We start from the raw sequence: 12,108 nt of genomic DNA, 5'->3' as shown, positions 1-12,108 counted from the left end.
GGCATGTGGGATCTTCCCGGACCGGGGCACGAACCCGCGTCCCCTGCATCGGCAGGCGGACTCTCAACCACTGCGCCACCAGGGAAGCCCACAAATTATATTTTTAATAGCAAAAATTTGGAAGCAAGTTAAAAGTCCAATGGAGGGATGTCAACGAGGTGGAGAAATCATATGCCAGTATTAAATAGAAAAATCTTATTGAATATTAAACGTTATGAAAAAGTCCATGATAAATAAAATAAAAAAGCATGCCCGAAGTATATGCTCACATAATTATTTTAAAATAATTATTTTAAAACCAAACATGTTCATGCATATTTTAAGTCTAGAAGGATACAGAATCTGTGAGTTAATTGTCTTTTAAAATACTTGGGACTTCCCTGGTGGTCCAGTGGTTAAAACTGCGCCTTCCACTGCAGGGGGCGTGGGTTCGATCCCTGGCCGGGGAACTAAGACTCCACATGCTGTGCAGCCAAAAAAGAAAAATACTCTTCACTTTTTTATACACTATCATATTTCAATAGTGAATATATATTACATTAAGAGTTATTTTTAAAGTTATCTCAAAAAAGGATTTGAATAACTTACTGTACCACAAGCGATAAAATATGCTCTCGGCCCCCTAGCCTGGCTAGCATTGTTTTACCATTTTCTTTTAGATTTGCTGGTTTGAAAAAGTGCAAAATGGCAACTCATTACTGTTTTAATTTAGAGTTACTTAAAATTAATGAGTTCTACGTTTATTTTTAGAATCTGCTCTGGCACTGAATAATTTAAACAACATGATTAAATAATGCAGCTCATATTCTAAAATAAAATGAATACTTGTTCAATCCAGTTTGCTATAAATTTCAGAATATTATGCTGTGTAGGCTTGCTTGGGACAAAGATTTGTACAAACCTCTTTCTTACATTCCCTGGTGTTTTATTTTTTAAATTAATCAATTATTTAATTTTTTGGCCGTGCCATGCGGCATGTGGGATTCTAATTCCCCGACCAGGGATCGAACTCGCACTCCCTGCATGTGAAGCACAGAGTCTTAACCACTGGACCACCAGGGACGTCCCTCCCTGGGGTTTTTTAATCGTTGATCAAACTTTAAACCATTTATTACGGAAAAGGTCAAACATACACAACAGTAAATAGAAAAGTGTAGTGAACCCACAAACCCATTAACCAGCTCTGGCGATTATCAGCCCGCATTTGTCTCATTTATACGCCAATCTTGCACTTCTCCTACATTTCCTGAATTACGTGGAAGCAAATTATATATTTTAATCTGTAAATATTTTGGTATCTTTGTCTAAAAAGTAAGTACCTTAAAAGATATAGATATAAGATCATTATCATACCTAAAAATATGAATAATTATTTCTTAATATCCATCAAATATTTTCCCAATTTTTTAAACTTCCCCATTTACTTTCTCTCTCCTCCCCTGACCCCCCGCCCCGCCATGCTCTCTGGTTCTCTGACTCTCCAGTTTGTTAGAAGCAGGATACAAAAAAATCCATATACTGTCAAATTACCACTTATAACTTTTTCATGAGAAATCAAACTTTCTTCTCAGTGCTTTTCCCCTTTCACTTCTTTTTAATTCTTTTTCTGTTTGTTTGTTTGTTTTTTTTGCGGTACGCGGGCCTCTCACTGTTGCGGCCCCTCCCGTTGCGGAGCACAGGCTCCGGACGCGCAGGCTCAGCGGCCACGGCTCACGGGCCCAGCTGCTCCGCGGCACGTGGGATCTTCCCGGACCGGGACACGAACCCGTGTCCCCTGCATCGGCAGGCGGACTCTCAACCACTGCGCCACCAGGGAAGCCCTTCCCCTTTCACTTCTATGCAGCAAAACGTAAGCATTTTTCTGGAAAACATCACCTTCATTGCCTTACGTTTCTGATTACCTTTTTTGAGGGTTACCTTCATTAAGTCCTCTTATTTCTTCCCTTCCCTAAATGTGGTTCCGTCATTCACCTCCTTTATTCCTCTTCTCTCCTTCCTTTCCGCCTTCTCCATCCTTCCCTCCCACCCTTTCCATTTTGTTCTCCTTCTGTCTCACTTGCTATTCTACTTCCAACCCTCCCCATTATGCAAACGACGCCAAGATTTCTGTTCCTATCCCTGACAGCACAGGTGAGCTGAGTGAGGCTGATATACGTCTAACTGATGGAAACTGGCTAGACTTTTTCTCTTGGTTGTCCTCCTGGTACTTGTGCTCAACTTTTCTAAACTGAATGAACTTGCCAACATACCTTGAAACCATCTCCTCAGTCTACCCTCCCAATTTCTGCTACTGCTGTAACTCTCCCAGGTGACACCTCTCCCCGTACACCCGGCAGCCAAGCCCAGTTCAGCTTTCTCCCATCTACCCCCCGCCCCCTTTCCACTCTCAAGAATGACAATAGCAAAGCCTTTGACATCAGTCACTTGAGTTCAAGCCCCAGTTTTGTCAGGTAGAAGCTGGTTAACTTGCATTTCATTTAACCTATTTAAGATCCTGATTTATCATGTTTACATTTAAAACATCCTGTAGGGCAAACATTAAAGCAAATCTCAAAGTAAACAAAGCTGATAAACTTTTAGCCAGATTCATCAAGAAAAAAAAGGGAGAGGGCTCAAATCAATAAAATTAGAAACGAAAAAGAAGTAAACAGTGGACACCACAGAAATACAAAGGATCCTAAGGGACTACTACAAGCAACTATATGCCAATAAAATGGACAACCTAGAAGAAATGGACAAATTCTTAGAAAGGTACAATCTCCCAAGACTGAACCAGGAAGAAACAGAAAATATGAACAGACCAATCCCAAGTACTGAAATTGAAACTGTGATTTAAAAACTCCCAACAAACAAAAGACCAGGACCAGGTGGCTTCACAGGTGAATTCCATCAAACATTTACAGAAGAGTTAACCCCTCTCCTTCTGAAACTATTCCGAAAAATTGCAGAGGAAGGAACACTCCCAAGCTCAATTCTAAAGCAAACCTCTGAAAGCTGGCCGACCGATAGTTTATACTCAGAAAATGGTAGTTCCCACTGTCACCACCACCATCTCCTTACACCTCTGTTAATTATTGTAACTATAACCAGCCAATGATTCTGAGCATGTGCACGCCAAGGAAACCACCTCTAGGGGCTCTTCTAGGTGGCACATCATATCTGAACTATGTTTTCTTTGGGGCCAAGACATCTCCAGTCCTACTGTGATCCGAGCTCCCATCCAGAGACAGACTACTTAAAAAAAAATCTTTGTAGAAGACATATGACATAAAGTTTACCATTTAATAATGTGTAAGTGTACAGTTCAGTGGCATTAAGTACATTCACAATGTTGTGCAAATATCACCACCACCCATCTCCAGAACTTTTTCACCATCTCAGATTGAACCTCTGTACTCATGAAACACTCACCCTTTATTCCCCTCTCCCCTGGGAACCAACATTCTACTTTCTGCCTCTATGAATTTGAGGGCTCCAGGGACCCCACAGAAGTGGATGCACACAATATTTGTCCCTTTGTGTCTGGTTTACTTAGCATAAAGTTTTCCAGGTGAGAGGAGCTACTTTTATCTCTATGGACTGATGATCTGCGGGGGTGTGGAGGGTGAGGGACCACCGCTCTGCAGAGCATCATCATACACCTGACGTCCTCCTCTAGGTTTACAGCTGCCAAACTGAAACAAACTCGAGGAAACCTAAGCATTTTTATTCCAAGTGTAAGGAATAGAGAAACCTTTGATATCAAAGCCCAAGATACATTTTATCTACCAGTGTTGACATCTGGTGGCCACTGAACTTCCTCTAATTTGAAAGAGTCCCAATCCTACTTTTCCCCCAAAGGAGATAATGACTGAGGGCTGAGCATGGGAAGGATGACCAAGGAGGACTGAGGGCTGGGGAAGGGCCATAAGACTGGCCCAGTGAGGACCACGGGGGCCTTTAGGAATTTAGTGTTTTGGGGGAAAAATGATAAGATCCTCTTGGGGGGAAGAGTAATCGGTGGGGTGGAAACCAGGTAAAGAGGTGCAATCATGGAGCTGCGGTAGGCATTGGAGGGAGATGTGCCCACGCATTGGAGACCCGGAAGGGCCCTGCCTCCATCCTTTTCTGTCCTTTTGTAAATACCGGACGGACGAATCTGCCGATCCTGAGGACTGCTCTGAAACACACCAGGTTCAGCTCAAAGGCCAGCGTCCTTTCAGTGAACTGAGATCCATGAGTGTGATGCAGAGTCAACTGCTAGCACACATATATCATTTAACAAGCTGTTGCTACACTTCGGGGCAGAAGTTCTCAGAATTGGGGATTTCATAATAGAACGGCACCTGGTCTTAAATTATATTATCGACATAGGGTTCCCAACGTTTTACCTTGTTAAGTAAGGACTATTCTCCGTATTTAATAGCATCCTGATGGAAGAAAAAGAAATAAGACACCAGAAACACTCAACGTCTATCCACTGCTGCCATCATTTCCTGATGGAAAGGACATTTTGACATTCGAAACATTGTGGGGAAATAAATACTTCCAATAAAGATGGGTCAGATATATTGAACACAGTTAGTTAGATTCATGGAGAGCTCTTGACGTGGCTCTTGTTTTTCTTATTTCAAGAGACTGGTAAAAGTTCATCGTGAAATTGGCCATTGGAAACTTGTATCAATCTCGGAGCCGCCCTCTGCGCTAAGGGCTATCATGTATAGGATTCTGTTTGACTCCTACAATGACTCATTCATGCAAAGGAGGAATGTGAGAGGCAGAAACATTAAGAGACTAGCTTAAGGTTGCACAACCAGGGGAAGAGCTGAGCTGGGAAGCCCCCAGTCTTCTGTTCTATTGGGTGTCCAACCACAGTGGTTAAAAACATATATATTTGTTAAAAAAAGAAAGAAGGAAAGATAATCATGTCAAACCGTATACCTTCAGATCATCTAGGTTGGATGGGAGTGGGCCTGGCTTGAGAGAAGACACACCAGTTTGTCCAGAAAAACTGTTTTTGGCAGGAGACAAAGGGGTATTGCTCAGCGGTGCTAAAGAAGGGTTTGGATTTCTGACCACCTGCTCATTTGGTTCCCTGAAAAACAAACAGAAAAGAGGCACTTAAAATACAATCAAATCCAGTCAAATGTACATCTGGGGGTGTGATACTGTGATTTAGAATAAGAAATATATATTTGGTCTTCATCCTGGTTTCTGGCATAGGTCCTAAAACCCTTGGGATTTCCTAAGTCATGACAGCACGGAACTGTCTTTTGTTATCCTAATGAGGTGACTCTTGGAAGCCACCTAAGGATGGACGGTGGTGGCCTGGAGAAGCAATCTGGTGATTAGAGGGTTGGAACTTTTAGCCCCACTCCCGACCTCTGGGGAGGACAGAGGACTGGAGGTTGAACTGATCTGCAATGGCCAATGATCTAATCAACCGTGCCTATGTAATGACGTCTCTATAAAAACCCAAAAGGATGGGGTTTGGAGAGCTTCCGGGTTGGGTAGCATGTGGAGATTTGGGGAGACTGGTGCATCTGGAGGGGCCATAGATGCTCTGCCTGCCTCCCATGTACCCTGCCCCAAGCATCTCGTCCATCTGACTGTTCCCATGGGGAGTTACGTGCTTTTACAATAAACCGGTTACCTAGTAAGTAAAATGTTTCTCTGAGCTCCGTGAGCCACCCTAGCAAATTAATCGAACCCAAGGAGGGGATTGTTGGAACCTCCCATCTGTAACTGGTCTGTCAGAAGCACAGGTGAAAACTTGGACTTGTGATTGGTGTCCGAAGCGGGAGGGGGCAGTCTTGTGGGACTGAGCCCTCAACCTGCAGGATGTGACACGATCTCCGGGGAGAGAGCATCAGAATTGAGTTGAATTGTAGAACACCCAGCTGGTGTCAGAGAGTTGCTTGGCAGTGCGGGGAAAACTGGGTGACCAGAACCCTTAGGGGGTGGCTTGCATTTAGACTGGATCACAAGCTAATTGCCCAGAAGGATCAGGCGTGTAATAATAAATACATCAGCAATAATAATCAGTGCAATGTCATAATAAATCACTAGGAGTGGCAGGGGGAGGAAGAACCACAGAGTGGGCCAGATGGCAAGTGGCAAGCACCCCTCAAGCTAGTTTTGGGGAGACAAGAGGGAGTGGTGGAGACTGTGGCTGCGGGAGAGGCCCGTCCATCTGTGATTTAGCAGATGCCCTGTCCTGGGGAGAAAGGAGCGTGCGCACGAAGCTTGATCGCGTACAGCACGTGGCATAATCACCATCGTGACCCGAGGCTGAACAGAGACAGGTGGGGGAACCTACATCCCAGCTTTATGGTTGAGGAGAAAGACCCTTTACAAGGTGACCTAACTGAGAGATCACACACTGGGCTCAGGAGTCGATCTTTGAGGCTGTCACCCAGTCACTCAGCCCTGAGCCAATTCCTGCAACGTAACCAGTATTGGACTGGCTCCCAATTCCAATGTTACATTCTTAGATGGCTCCTCCCCTCCGTTCTGCCATTACTCTAGCGCTAATACTTTCCCCAAAGAGGCCTCTCATCAGGGGCATTGATGTACCTGCTTCCTCCCGGTCTTCTGTCCCTGAAAAAGTGGGCGTGGTTTCTCAACAGTCATACTCTTAAAACACACCGGACCAGGATGCGGTGCAGCGCAGACTCGCTGGGTCCCCAGGGGCTGGCCCGGGGCCCTCAGCCAGAGAAGCCACCAGCAGCGTCTGCCCCCAGGCGCCAGCCTGGGCTTGCCTGACTTACTTGAGCTGAGCTTGGTGGAGCCCGGGGTAGCTGAAGCAATGCTGTTGCTGCTGACTGAGGATCTGCAGCTGCAAGAACAGCTGCTGCTGCTGGAGCAGCCGGGCGTAGGCGGAGTCCATGGGCGGAGGGGACTTCTCGGCCTTCTGGTCCGGGGGGATGTACTGGTGATATTTGAGTTTCTTCACCTTTGGCTTGGGGTCCTTGGGCTTTTTGTGGCGGTTCTTACTGTCGCTCAAGGACTTGGACTGCAAAGCGGATGGAGAAACGGCATGTGCTTTAGGTGATGGATGGGAATGGCTTGGCATCACGAATATATCTCTAGGAGGTTTCATGGGATGGATGTTCCTGAACCCCCGACACACAATACAGCAAAGGCAGGATGCACAGAGAGATCCTGGACGTCAAGGTACCTAACGGACAAATCCACAGCAAATGCATCGCAAAGGAAGGACACCCCTGAGGCGGGGAGTCTTGAGTCTTAGAAATGGCTCCAGGAGAATTTCCTTCCCAGAGGAGAGGGAGAGGTAAACTTGTGTTTCATGAGGACACCTTCTTAACCTAAAACCACCTGACGGCCTAACGAAGGAGATATTCTGCTCTTGGGATGGATTCATAAGAAAGCTCTTTCATCTGCATACATGTAATCACCTTTAGTGAAGCCCTTAGTACGCTGACTTATTAATGACATAAACTCAGATGAAGTTCAGCTTGCCTCTGAAAATCCAGAATGTGGACCTTTGCTACCTCAAACGTAAGATCACTTCCCCTTCCCATCAAACACTGATATAAGATCAGGAAGTGACATCCTCTGAACTAAAGATTCTTTATTGACTACGGGAAGGGTTAGTCACCCACTGGGACCTTTCCAGAAGTTACCCATCATGGAGCACGATTTGGACCCTTGAAAAAAGTTAAGGACACAGGCTCGGAAGTGAAGACACATTTTTTTTTTTTTTTTTAATAACAGGATATTTAGAGCCTGTCTGCTCAATTAAGGGTTTAATTTCCACTCATTATTCCACATAACTGATGCCTGTGTCTGACCAACATAACCCCTCCTCTGAACAATATGAAACAAATCAGGGTGTTTTCCTTCGTGCAACATTGAGAAATGATCAGCTCTCTTCCTTCTCTTGCCTCAGCTGAGCACATCTGCTAAGCTTTACTGGGTTATATGCTGGTGATTGTCAATTCAAAAGAGGTGAGACCAGAGATGTCGCTGCATGGAAAAAGCAATGTATCAAAAGAGCAGACCTCAGAACTCATTTACTTAAAAGACATTTACAGCCGATGAAAACATTTTTTAAATTACTGAGTATAACTGACATATAGCATTGTAGTAGTTTTAGGTGTACAACATAATGATTTAATATATGTACATATTGTGAAATGATTACCACAATAAGTTTAGTTAGCATCCATCACCATAGTCACAATTTTTTTTCTTGTGATGAGAACTTTTAAGATCTACTCTCTTTGCAACTTTCAAATGTGCAATACAGTATTGTTAACTACAGTCATCTTGTTGTACCTTACATCTTATAACTGGAAGTTTGTACCTTTTGACAACCTTCATTCGTTTTGCCCAGTCGCTTCCCCATGCATCTGGTAACCAACCACCAATCTGTTCTCTGTTTCAATGAGTTTGGTTTTTTTAAGATTTCACATGTAAGTGAGATCATATGGTATTTGTCTTTCTCTGTTTGACTTATTTCACTTAGCGTAATGCCCTCAAGGTCCAGTCATGTTGTTGCAAATGGCAGGATTTCCTTCTTTTTTATGGCCGAATAATATTCCATTGTGTGTGTGTGTGTGTGTGTGTGTGTGTGTGTGTGTGTGTATATATATATATATATATATACCACATCTTTTTTTTTGTTAAATTAAAGGCAAAAGGCCGGGAAGGAAAAACATTTTTTTTTTTTTTTTTTTTTTTGCGGTACGCGGGCCTCTCACCGCTGCGGCCTCCCCCATTGCGGAGCACAGGCCCCGGACGCGCAGGCCCAGCGGCCACGGCCCACGGGCCCAGCCGCTCCGCGGCATGCGGGATCCTCCCGGACCGGGGCACGAACCCGCGTCCCCCGCATCGGCAGACGGACTCTCAACCACTGCGCCACCAGGGAAGCCCTGAAGACACATTTTTGAACATGGTACAATCATCCAACTTCATGACATCTCAGTTACCTCACTTGCAAGTTGGGAAAAACATTCTCTACTTTCGATCTCAGTAATCAGTGGAAGGATGGTGAAACAGACTGTTGAAATAATAACAGATTTCAAAGGACAGTGTGATTATATTTATAACCCACTCCTAAAATCCAAAGGCCTCCATAGATTGGAAAGCAATAGATCCATACTGGAATCGGTTAAATAACATACATTTTCAAACCCTGACTTTATTACAGAAGATTGAGAGGAACATAGATATGGTGATGGTAGAGTCTTTTGAGGATCTGGGGACAAGTGGGAGGGAAGGTGTGGTACCAGAAGTGTCCAGAAGAGGGGGCTCCTGAATAGCTGGCGGGCATGTTGTGACTGGGCAGCTTCCCCGTTTTAACCACAAAAGTTTTCTCTGACTCAGCGCATCCCTCCACCGAAGGCTTTTTTGTGTTTTCTCAGGGAGGCTTCTTCTTGGAGACCAATGAACAATGAACTCAAGTATTCCCGCGGGCTGGGGGCTCTCTTCCCTGCTCATTCAGCTGTTAGTGCTCCAGGTAATGAATCAGTGTTCTGCACTTGGGAGAGTTTCTGCAGGGCTCCTACAGTCAGCTCTGCCCTGCTTTGCTCCGGTGCAGCCTCCGCTCCCACTCCTAGAACTTGCTCGTCTGAGGGAGCTGCAGCCCTGAGTCTAGCAATTAAGTCAGGCGCTAAGGCATTTTCTCTATCTGTCGCCTTAACATAGGGACTCTGAACATTTTAGAAGGTACAAAAATCAGACCATTTTCCCTGGATAGTGAGGGGCAAAGGCCGCTGAACCCATGGAACTCCAAATCCCTGGAACTGTACAGTTTCATACTTTTGACACCAGAGGATACTAAGGCTGTGGGTTTGCTTCTGTTTTCTTTCTAGAACTGCATGGCCAATAGAAGGGGAGCACAGTCATCTTTCTAAAGCAGACCTGGATCCCAAATCCAGTGGTTTAAGACTTGGGCATGAATGTACAAAGCAAGTTAGTGTAAGGCAAGAGGGAGTGGTGGGGCCTGCAGCTAGAGAGGGCACGACTTCCTAAAGGCCTTCTGCCTCGAATTCACATACATACTGCACCGGGCACGCAGCATGCCCCCCAAGCCACCTGCACTGAGTTTGTCCATCCTGCACGGCACACTGAAGTCCAAACTCCAGCCTGCAAAGGAGACCATCACCAAGCTGCCTAAACATACTCCTCTCCAATGGCTTACCCCTCCTGACTCTTTTCCTTGTCATTTTCTGCCATCTGTGACTCCCTCCTCTGCTTGCTGTCTGACGTCCGCTCATCCTTCGAGGCTGGCTCAAACCCTGGCTCACCTGGGAAGCCTTTCCTAATCCACAGTGAGGTCTCTCCTCTGCATGTCTCATATGACACTTGAGGCTGCCCCGTAACGGTCACACTGCTGCAGACCATGCTGAGGGGGGAGGGAGATGGACATCCAGCCCCAGGTCTGCTTCCGAGGCTACTGGCCCTGATGGGGGGCTGTGGCCACCTGGGGAAGGGGACTCTCCTTCTGCATTACGGTAAAATACAAGGAACATAAAAATCTCCAGTCACCATTTTCAATTCAGTGGCATTTAGCACATTTACAATGTGGTGCGACCATCACTGCTACCCAGTTACAGAACATTTTCATCACCTCAAAAAGTAACTCCATCCCCATTAAGCAGTCACTCCCCAGCCCCTCCTTCCCTTGGAAACCACTAACGTGCTTACTGTCTCCATGGATGTGCCCATTCTGGACACTGCATAAAAATGGAATCAGACACTGTGTGGTGCTTTGTGTCTGGCTTCTTTCATGCAGCATGTTTGCAAGGTTCATTCACGTTGTAGCAAGAATCAGTGCTTCATTCCTTTTTCTGGCTGAATAATCTTCCATTGCATGGATATGCTCTGTTTATCCATTCTTCACTTGATGGACATTTAGGTTAGTTCCAACTTTTGACTATTGCGAATAGAGCTGCAATGAATATTCCCGCATACGTTTTTGTTGGAACACCTGTTTTCAATTCTTTTGGGTGTGTACCTAGGAATGGAATTTGCTGGGTTACATGGTCATTCCGTGTTTAATTTATTGAGGAACCACCAAACTGCATTCCACGCAGACACGCCATTTTACATCTCCATCAGCAATGCACGAGGGCGCCGATATCTCCACACCTTCATCAACACTTATTATTTTCCATTTTTAAAATTTTAGCCATTCTAGTTCGTGTGAAGTGGTATTCTGTCGTGGTTTGGAGTTTCATTTCCCTGACAACGAATGACATGGAACCCCCTTCTTGTGTGCTTGTTGGACAATTTGTTTATCTTTGGAGAAATGTCTATTCAAGTCCTTTGGGGCACATTTTTCTTACTTGCTCAAAGCCCCATATGGACTAGTGGTGGCTGTGATATCAAACTAGATTGTAGGCTCGTTAAGGGCAGGAATCATGGGGGTTTTTTTGTTTTTTGCAGTACGCGGGCCTCTTACTGTTGTGGCCTCTCCCGTTGCGGAGCACAGGCTCCAGACGCGCAGGCTCAGCGGCCATGGCTCAGGGGCGCAGCTGCTCCGCGGCATGTGGGATCTTCCCGGACCGGGGCACGAACCCGTGTCCCCTGCATCGGCAGGCGGACTCGCAACCACTGCGCCACCAGGGAAGCCCAGGAATCATGTTTTATTCAACCTGATATGCACTACTTGGAGCCTGAGATGTGAGCACCGTTCTCTTATAGAGGATTTTACAGTTTTCAAAGAGTATTCTTGTGCATGCTCTCAATGGCCTTATGTGAAGCTTACGCAGTCGATAGGGCAGAGATGTTTTTCCCTAGCTGGGTTGCTTCCTTCTTTGAGAAGCCCTCTAGTAGCCTCCTAGCTTAGAGATGATGAATATTCATCAGCTGAGAACCCACAGGCACTGACCAGTCAGAAGAGCTGTTGGCTTTCACGTAAACAGCCAGTCCTGCTGGACCAGCTGGTTATCAACCCTGCTCCTCGTTGAAACTGACTGTCCTTCCTCAGGGCAACTATTATACTCCCTTAGTACCAAGAGGCTGAAGGCTTTGCTCATTTGCATTAGGCAGAATTTAAATACTTTGGTAGAAATACTGATGCAATTTCTCTTGGCACACGACGTTAGAAATCACTGAATCATCCCCTCCACCCTCCACCTGCAGTGAACAAAATTCATC

General features: G+C 45.4%; 1 protein-coding gene across 2 annotated transcripts in view; it reads right to left on the bottom strand.

Annotated features, from left to right (window-relative positions):
• Positions 1-12,108, bottom strand: part of MYOCD (myocardin) — a 91,367-nt gene that overhangs the window by 12,691 nt on the left and 66,568 nt on the right. For both annotated transcript variants that reach the window (XM_007455011.1, XM_007455012.1), the window contains exons 8-9: positions 6,750-6,994; positions 4,921-5,074 (exon numbers count right to left, since the gene is read on the bottom strand). In XM_007455011.1, the coding sequence (XP_007455073.1) occupies positions 4,921-5,074; positions 6,750-6,994 (399 nt within the window). The remainder of the gene's footprint in view (positions 1-4,920; positions 5,075-6,749; positions 6,995-12,108) is intronic.

The sequence above is a fragment of the Lipotes vexillifer genome, unplaced genomic scaffold (genome assembly GCF_000442215.2).
Source record: "Lipotes vexillifer unplaced genomic scaffold, Lipotes_vexillifer_v1.1 scaffold1233, whole genome shotgun sequence".
NCBI classification, from domain to species: Eukaryota; Metazoa; Chordata; class Mammalia; order Artiodactyla; family Lipotidae; genus Lipotes; species Lipotes vexillifer.
Note: the sequence above shows the minus strand (reverse complement) of the source record. Positions and strands in the feature narration are given on the sequence as shown.